Source organism: Melanerpes formicivorus, unplaced genomic scaffold (genome assembly GCF_026170545.1).
Source record: "Melanerpes formicivorus ecotype bairdi unplaced genomic scaffold, bMelFor1.0.p_v2 SCAF_54, whole genome shotgun sequence".
In the NCBI taxonomy this organism is placed as follows: Eukaryota; Metazoa; Chordata; class Aves; order Piciformes; family Picidae; genus Melanerpes; species Melanerpes formicivorus.
The window spans coordinates 4,905,185-4,914,924 of NW_027142406.1; the positions used below are offsets into that span (position 1 = coordinate 4,905,185).

The window sequence follows — 9,740 nt, forward strand, 5'->3', positions numbered from 1 at the left end:
ATCAAGAGTTAGGTAGATACTCAAATTCATGGATTCTCCTACCTAGTACCAAGAAGATATTTGGTATTTCTTGCAAAACTGAAATAGTGCTACTTCCAGTGTTGGGACAAAGGCTGAGCCTCTAGTTCATCTGGGCACTGTAGCAGTGGACCTGAGTGTTAAAAACACAGAGGGCTGATTTTGGCACATGCTTTCAGTAGGCAACTTAGCAACTGTCATGTACTGATTGATTGAGGTGTGTTGCATTCCCCCAGCTGGTTTCAGCCACCTCTTCCTCTGTTCTGAGCATGTGTTTTCTGACTCTCCCTTGATGAATTAGAAACTGGATGCGCCTTACTCTTAGCCACTAAGAGCTCAGATTCGGGGACTTGAGCATCTCCCCTATGAAGAGAGACTGAGAGCCCTGGGGCTGTTTATTCTGCAGAAGAGAAGGCTGAGAGGGGATCTGATCAATGTCTGCCAATAGCTGAGGGCTGAGTGTCGAGTGGAGGGGGCCAATCTTTTTTTGGGTGGTTCATCGTAATAAGACAAAAAGCGATGGATGGACACCTGAACGGAGGGGGTTTCAGCTCAACATGAAGAGAAACTTCTTTGCAGTGAGGGTGCCAGAGCCCTGGAGCAGGCTGCCCAGAGAGGTTGTGGAGCCTCCTTCTCTGGAGACTTTTCAAACCCACCTGGATTCCTGTGTGGACTATCCTGGGTGATCCTGCTCTGGCAGGGGGGTTGGACCGGATGATCTCTGGAGGTCCCTTCCAACCTCTAACATACTGTGATGCCTTTTATACTAGCTGCCTTTCATGTTACATACACTTATATATTGGATGCTGGGAACAGGCTCTTTATCATGAAGGTGGTGGAACACTGGAACAGTTTGCTCAGGGAGATAGTTGAGGCCCCGTGCCTGGAGATACTCAAGATCAGGCTCAAAAAAGCTCTGAGCAACGTGATCTAATGGAGTATGTCCCTGCTGACTGCAGGGGGGTTGGACTTGGGTGATCTTTGGAGGTCCATTCCAACCCAAACTGTTCTGAGATTCTCTGTCTGCACCGGAGCAAGCAGATGTCTTTCGCATGCCCTGTTCTCATCCGAGGGGCTACTTGCAGTGGGGATACAAAGCCGACGTTCGGCCGGATGTTGCTGTGAGGAAAAATTTAATGAAGTAATTTCTTTTAGAAGACGTGAGAGATCCAGAGAGAGGGACCACAGCAGGTCACGAGAGAAAAGCAGACGCCACAAATCACGCAGCAGAGACCGCCACGATGACTATTACCGGGAAAGAAGCCGCGAGAGGGAGCGGCACCGGGACCGCGACCGGGATCGCGACAGGGAGCGAGACAGAGAGAGGGAATATCGCCACCGTTAAAGAAGGTGAGAGTTTGTTTTGTGTGTTTTAACTGACTTACTAAAGGGAACTGCCTCTAGATTGGGGGTCGGTTTACACCCTTAATGCCTGCGTTTCAATGGCCCCGCGGCACGTGCTGAATCACTCTCCTTGCAGCCTCTGACGTGCACGGTAGGTAAGTAACAACAGGTAACTGGTCCTGGAGGGGAGGGAGTTTGTGTGGTTATCTCCTGCAGTTTGCATGCTGCCTTTTTCACTTCAGGTACTATTAATGTGTGTGTGGTTTTTTTTTTTTTTAAATTAACTGCAATTAAACCAATTATTTAAAACAAACCAACCAAAACCAAAAAAAAAAGGGAAGGCAGTAAGCCAGACTGGTAAGTTCTGCTCTTTGTAATCTTAGAAGGTTGTATGCAATTGATGATTGTATTTCTTGCTTGTATTATAAAGAGCTGATTTTTGTATCTTAAACTGGGGTTCAGTATTTGTTCAGCCTTTCACAGGTCACGTGTGGGTTATATCAATTCAGAGAATGTGTGCGCACAGGGTTACTTTCCTTGCACAAGTACAGAGGTGCTTCTTTTGGTGTGTGGTTTTTTGTTGTTTGTTGGTTCTGTTGTTTTGGTTTTTTCTTCTTCTTTTTCTTTCCCCCCCCCTCCCCCCCCCCCCCAGTGAGTTTTATTCCTATTTAGGAAACACAGCCAGAGTTTGCTCTTTTGTTTTATGAAGTGTGACCTGTCAGTATCTTCTGCCTTCTAGCTACATTCAGGTGTTATCTTCAGCAAGATTTATGATCAGTTGCTCCCCACCACCCTAATTTTTTCATTCTCTCTCCCCTCTGACAGTCATTTTCTGAAGACTAGTCAACAAATGTATGACACAAAGATTGTTTCTTTTCTGATTGTTCACAAACTAACATGTTCTTTTATTTCATGTCTGCGGTCTTCTGCACAGCAAATGTCTAGATAGCTACAGAGCAGTGTGCCAAAAAATACTTGAATCTTTTTCTCTAGTATAGTGCTGAGAGCATTAAAACAGAGATGTTCATCACATGATATAATGTACTGTTCAGAGGTTTAAGAATTTAGGCTATCTATGATTCCATCTAATCAACAACTGGAAAACTCCCTACCTATTAGTTTCTCTGCAGTGGTCTTTTCCCTTTTTAGAAAAACTAGCCATTACATCGACACTAAAGTTGAAGCTTGTGGACTTGCCTCTCTGCCCAGCTTCCATTTCTTACATTTGCTCTCAGATGTAGTTCTCAGACTTGCCTGTGGTATTTATTCATGGAAGTTCATTTACAGCAGCTAAATAGAACACAGCTTTTTAGAAATCATGTACAATGTAGTATACTCCTAAATGAAAAATGTGAATTTTGTATTAATGTCAGGTTTTCAGGCAGGCCTTTGTGTCACTGACTCCTTCAGGAGAGACCAGATTTTGGTACTAATGCTCTAGCCTGTTGAGTATTGAGATGTTGTCTTCATGTACTAAGAGGGGACACATTTTAAAGCAGTAACAGATCTAGATAAGAGGAGTCAAAGGCTTAAGTAGGAATGTGAAACATACCAGCTGAAAAAGTTGGTCATAGTATATATCTGTTAATGCCATTCTTTGGTTGTGAGAAATGGATTGGTAGAAATCCTCCTGGAATTACATCAAACCAGCAACCACTGTTCTTAATTGTATAGTATCAGAGCATAAAAATGCAGATTGGATGCAGCTGCTTTCATTGAACTGAATTTTTCCCTTTTATCACAAATGAGTATTTGTGCTATTTCGCAAGTAGTTGTTACTAATGTAATAGGAGGCAACCATAGAGCCGAGTGATGGATGCGTTTACAGAGCCCAGTGAAGATGAACAAGCCATACTAAAACTTGTTAATGACATAGAATTTAAGATAGATTTATGCCAAAGGTTAAAAAAAATACAACTTTGTTTTTTGTATTTAGTGCTGTGTGTGTGTAGATAACAGAGTTTCTGTGCCAAGTACAGATTTCCTACCCTGTCACTCCAAGGAAACAAAGCAAAATAGCATTAGGCTGAAAGTTGTCATTTTTCAGAGCACAGCTTCAAAATGAGATTTATTTTCAGTCTTCAGCTCAGATGGGATTTATACATGCAACATCCTTCGACTTGGTGGGCTGGGACTACAGTTTCCTTTCAGAGGGGTTGCATTCTTAAGGTTCCCTTGTGAAAGAATAGGTCCTAAGAACCTGACTCAAAGGGCAAATTTGAGCATTCTGCTTGTAAATTGAACAAATTTGGTATTTTTTTGGTATTTTTTTTAAAGTTAAGTTGTAAACATTTTTGTCTTGTTGCTGTCTGAATGAAGAAGCTTTTATTGTAGTTCTGTTTTTATATATTGATACATAAGCACATATGGAAGAAATGCAGTTCTCTCCTGGTTTGTATGTTTCATTTTCACTAAGGTGTATGTTGCCATACATTTTTTTGGGGGGGTTTCATTCTTTACATTGAATGATATTCATAAATGGATTTTAAAGTCTCAATCTCTTAATAAACCTCAGCAGCACTGGAAAAGGGTTGCTCCCCGTAGTACTGTGTTTTGCCAGAGAACATGAAGCTGCCTCTGTGCCTGCACCCTGTGACTGGCACCCCTACTTCTCCTTATTGTGTATCTATAGTCATAACTGTGATTCTGTACTGGCATCTCCTTTTAAAAGTGCTACACATCTAGTTTAGAAGCATTTTAAAGGTCCATTGTGAAGAGGTTTTTTTGTATGCAGTGAAATGCAGTTTGTTCTGTAATACATTTATAGAGATGGGTTAAATTGGAATAAAAACTTACTAAATGTATTTATAACAATAATAAAACTCTTTAAGAAAAAAATAATAATCTAGATGTACCACAGCAGGTGTTTACACTTCTGTTTGTACACTTCATGGTGTAAAATGGAATTCTTGTGATATAAAATGGAATTCTTGCAAGATATTTTTTGTGCCTTCATTGGAGTAAGGCTTTGTGTATGTTGAAGAATTGCTGTCAACTGAATGTTTCCTTGAAACATCTTCCCTTTGCTTGTAGAAAGCCTCTAGATAAAAAGAGCAAACTAAACAAGGGGCTAACTGGTGTTAGTCATGACAACTAAGAATCCAAAAGAGTGATCTTTGAGAAGGATTAAGCTCAAAATTACTGTGTACAAACAGAACAGTAAGGTATATTCATCACCATGAGTCCTGGCTCTTTTTTTTTTTAGACAGATCCTTTTTTTTCCAGTTTAACTGATACACAAATGCTGTATTTCTAGCTGATAACATTGTCCCAGCCTTAATCTGTCTGAATTCCTATAACTACTGAATGTTAATTTTTTCATCTAATGTTTTTGTTACTGGGTTGATTATTTCCTATTTAAACTGGATTTGGACTGGATTGCAAAGACAAAAACCACAACATTGTAACAGTTGATGTGTATGTAGACTTTGTACTCCATATTTCATGGTTTTCCCTCTGATTTTTCTGCTCTCAAACCACTGTAAGCAAAGTAACTTAAAGTCTGAGGCTCTCCTGCTTCTTTAAAAACTGTCTCTGAAATAGCTTCAGCTTTGAAGTGATCTAAAAACTGACATGGTTGGAAATTTTACTGGTGTCAGTAGGAGGGGAAATGGCACTGAGAATTTAAGTAATAGTCATTATTTTTGCTTGTGTAAGTAGGAACCATCCTGTAACTGTGTGAGCAACAAATCAAACATCAAGTGAAGTATGAAATGAGCCTTTTAAGAAACCTTGTAAATTAACAGGAAAATGTCTATTTTTGTGAGTTATTTCAGTAATAAGCTTCTGGTGAATAGCAGAAAATCAAGTGAGTTGTGCTAGCATTGCTCAAGGCCTGGGTCTACGTACCTGTCCAGCATTATTTCACATCTTAGTAATAAGCTATTATAAATGTTGTTTACCTAACCTTTTGGTTTTAAAATGTGTGTTTTTTGAGGAAGCACATGTGTGGGGCTGCCACTATTCTACTGCTTGTAGAATTCATCAGAGAAACAGTGTTTTGTGCATTTGATTAAGTGTTTTGAGATCCACCATGGAGTGCAAGAGGCCAGCAGTGCCACTAACTAGTTCATGTGCTGCTCAAAGTTTGTTTCGTGGATACTCTGGTGCTATACAGAAACACATAGTTTGTTTCTTAATGTTCAGGAATTTCTCTCATTTTCTTGAGGGTCTTAAGGTGATTTGAAAAATGAACTGAAAATCTTACACTGTTGTTGATTTTCAAATGCATAACTCCCCGACGCTTTTTCCAGGAACGTGTTGCTGTTGTTTTTGTGTTCCCCACAATCTCTTTGTGAAATTGAGGAGTTTTGTCAAATCTGAGCTGTGTGAAAGTTCTCAAAACAAAACCCAAACCAACCAACCAAAAAAAACCAAAAAACAAACCCCAAACAACTTTAAGCCTTACAGCATTTTAAACAAAGAAATGCAAATGAAAGTGTGGCTTTGCTGCAGTGTTCTCCAAAGGATGAAGAAATTCCTTTTTCTCCTTTTGCTCATTGTGGTTTGAGAACTAAGATTTTAATTGTTTGGTTTTTTTTTAATAGAGAAATGAGAGAGGTATCTTCATTTTTATGTTTTCCTCTGGCAGCCTGATCTACCTTTTTTGTGTCTTCCTCATATTTTAATGTGCAAGGTAGCCGCCAATAATCCACACCACCTTAATCTGTAAACTAAAGGCTGAATTTTCTGAACACACCTCTGTTCATCGGTTATGCTTGGCCAATAGGCAGAGATAAGCTAGCAGAACAAAAGACATATAATGAATGAAATTAGTTTGGGAGTGTTTGTGGGTTGGTTTTTTTTTTTTTCCCATCCTGTGTAAAATCGTTTCTAAAATCAGGAAATTGTTTTGGTGTTCACCTTAAATGATACACCAAGATTGACCAAAGATGGCAGGTAAGTACGCCAGGGGTAGGCAGCAAATAGAGGAAGGTGCTAGTGGTGGTAAAATGGAGTCTGTCTGTACATGGGTGATGAACAGAATCAAGTATGTATCTCATCTTACATGCAGAAAGACAAATAGAGTCAAGCTTGAAATGGCTTCTTTCTCATTGTACTGTAGCTAAAGCATCACAGTGTTTGGAGGTTTGTGATGGTCTGGAATGTAGGTTAAGTTAAAACAAATTTTGACTTTTGAGCTGATGCCTTCTGTGAGATTTTTTTTGCTGTGTGTATTTCCTTTCTTTATGTATAGAATAAAGGAGAATTACCTGAAGTAATTCCTAGGAGCTATTTGGATATAATGACAAATGTGTATGATGCATTTTACTGAACTGTGAACCTATTGGGAGATTGAAATTCAATCTCTGAGAGTATCAGAAATGACACTACTCTGACAAAACTTGATGGGTGTGTGCACATTCAGCTTTAAACTCCTGTAGAATTTTGGCACTTGGGAAAGCTGCTTGAAGCTTTTATGTGCTTATTTGGGTAATTGGAATTCAAGGGGCAAAAAAATCAGAGTTGCTACTGCAAGATGCTTTTTATATCTATAAAAGAAAGCTGTTGGGTTTTTGCTGTAAGAGTCTGTGGGGAGGGAAAAAAAAAATGCTCAAGTTGCATCTTGCATAAACACAAAAAAGTTGTGTTTAACCACTCAAGTTCTGGGATTTTGTTTGTGAAATGGTCTGGCATGAAGTCCTAATCTTGGACCACAAAATAACTATTGAACACACAAGTCTGAAATTTGGGGGTTACTAGGAGAAACACTAAGAAACTGCTTGCTGTATGGTGATAAATTGTACAAACTTTAAGACATGCTTGGAACAGAGATAGCTTATGTGAGCTCCAGGCAGATGGAAAACAGCAGTGCCAAGAACTACCAACTAGAGATTTTTTTGGTTTTGTTTTGTTTGAAACAACTTCAAAATTTATACTTCAATATTCTACTTGCTTGTAGAATACTGAAAAGGCCTGAGCATGAAGGTATAATCCATACAGATTTATTTCTCCCTTTTGAAACCCCAAAGGTTTCCAATTTTGCCAAAGTTACAGTGGCAGAATACTTGGAAGCAAAATGCACACTGCTTTGGATTTTAGTTGGTCATGGGGTTTTGTTTTTTGACCTGAAGGTTCAGTGTGGTACTGACTGTCTTAAAGCCCTATAATGAAAAATCTAAGTCCAGTTTACCATGCCTTCTTTAAAAGGTCCTGTAGTTCATAAGTACCCTTACAAATCTAGCAAATTATTCCCAGGAACAGAAGCTTTCTTCTGCTACTATTATAAATGACATACATGGTGCTTTGGATCTGTTAACTGTCTCCATAGAAGTGATAAAGATCCATAATTCATGCCACAGCAATTGTATGATGAGAGCAGCAAATTCTGACATGCAGTCTCACAGCTGTCACATAGTTAAATATCTCTACTGGGGAAAGGAAAAAAAACCCAAGCAACCTGGGATTCTCCCCTGTCTGTTTGTGCTAACTTGGCTGGCAACTCTGAACACGGCTTGCAGAGGCAGCACTTTTTTTTCACTTGGCTACTAATTAAATTTCAAAGTACATAACACCAGTGGAAATTTTGGTCTCTGGGGAGGGAAGCTCCCCCAAAAGTAGTAACTGGCTGATAACAAAGTCTGCCAATGAGAAAAAGAAACTCCAGTCACTGCTTTGGATTTGAATCAGGTGATGGGCATACTCTGGTGTACAGAGTGTACATACTCTAGTGCACAGAGCCCACTTGCTGATATATTTTGTTTAAAAAAGGAAAAGTTAGTATCAGGAGTCACTTCTGAGCAAAGGGGAGAAGAAATGTGTCAGTTGTTCATGCAAAAATTGAGTACTTCTGGTTTTGCAACTGCTTTGAAATTACTGTGCTGGTAGAAGGATGTTTGACAGCTGTGTACTGGTACACGTTCATGAAATTGCTCCTCTAATGTCTTGGTTTTCAAATGAATAATTCAATGTGCTTTGGGTTTGGGTTTTTTTTCCTCTTTTTTTTTGAACAATCTGATTTTAAATTCTTTTGAAATTATTTGAATGTTGACATTGTAAATTATTAATGAAATGAAGATAGCTAATTGTTTTGTAATGGAATTCAACTGAAATCCAGTGTATGGAATTATACCATCCCCAAGTTATTTTGTGAACTCTTGCAGTAATTAACTCTGAATGATGTGGTTCCTTCATTTGCCAAAATAGATGAGAGTAGGAAGTAGGGCTTGGATTTGTTTAGGTTTGGGTTTGTTGGGTTGGGGTTTTTTTTTCCCTCTAGTGCAAGTAGATGAGGAAAACTGCAAACCTCTGTTGTATATTTGAAAAGTGTGGGTTTAGATGTGAAGCCCATCCTGCTTGCCACTAGCCTGAAAATGATGAAGTACTGGTATCGGGTTCGGTGCACTTTTAAATGACACTGAGCTGTGAGCCATCTGCTTCATTATACATTCAGTGCCTTACTTTAAATGTCAAACCAGCTTAAAACTTCTGTAAGTGGGCAGGTAAAAAAATGTAACAATCTAGCTTTGGTAAAATTAACCTTACCTGCTTGTTCCTTTGCTCTTGCAAAGTGCGTAGTTTAGGGCCTGTGCTATACCGAGTGTTTCCATCAGTCACAGGAACAGTGGCTGTCGCTTCCTTTATCATTTGATACTTAACTGTGAATTTTGATACTCTTTCAACTGCATTGTACAACAGCATTAGTTTGATTTTTTTTGATTTGTTTTTTTCTTTTAACTGTTGTATTAGAACATAGTTTGATGCACAAACAAGTAGCTACTGCTGCTGGGCATTTTGTGTTAGCTTTACATTATGGTGAAGTAGGTGCACGACTTGTGTATGTATAGATAAGCCAACAATTTTCTGTGTATTATGGGGACTAGCAAAATCTACATCACAAATTTTGACACATTACAGCTGAAGGAAGAGGAACAGCGTGCAAGACAAGATTCTTCAAGGAAAAGATGCTTGTCCAGCAGTTTGCTTCATGTGAATGAACTGAGCCTGTAAGGATTCATGGATAAAATGAACAGGAATAGATCTGAATAAAGCAAATCTGCATACATGGTAACCAGTAGCTCTTTTACTTTTTTATGTTGCTTAACTGTTTTGTTTGAGGGAAACCTGTGTGATTTAAACCTTATAGCTTTTTGCAACTTTATTACTGGTTATATACATTTGGCAAGTATAATGTGCAAGCAATTGGAGAGAGAGAGGGGAAAAAAAGAAAGTCAAGTAAACGCTTGTTTTTATAGTAGTTTGTTCATGTTAAAATGTTCATATGATAATGTCTGTACACAGCACCACTGATGACAGTAGATGTAGTGTTGTAATAAACTGTTTAATGGGGCTGATGTGTAAAGCTGTTCAAGTTATTTGATGTTTACACCTCAGGGAAAGTCTTGTGTTCAGCAATATTTAAAGATAATGTTACAATG

The 9,740-nt window shown here is 38.8% G+C and overlaps 1 protein-coding gene across 4 annotated transcripts in view; it reads left to right on the forward strand.

Moving 5' to 3' along the window:
• The window catches only part of CPSF6 (cleavage and polyadenylation specific factor 6), a 30,647-nt gene extending 21,134 nt beyond the window's left edge, over window positions 1–9,513 (forward strand). For 2 of the 4 annotated variants that reach the window (XM_068160970.1, XM_068160972.1), the window contains 2 exons: window positions 1,174–1,368; window positions 9,220–9,513. In XM_068160970.1, the coding sequence (XP_068017071.1) occupies window positions 1,174–1,363 (190 nt within the window). In that variant the 3' untranslated portion in view covers window positions 1,364–1,368; window positions 9,220–9,513. The remainder of the gene's footprint in view (window positions 1–1,173; window positions 1,369–9,219) is intronic. The other 2 variants (XM_068160971.1, XM_068160973.1) reach the window with 1 other exon arrangement.
• Window positions 9,514–9,740: the final 227 nt, after the last annotated feature.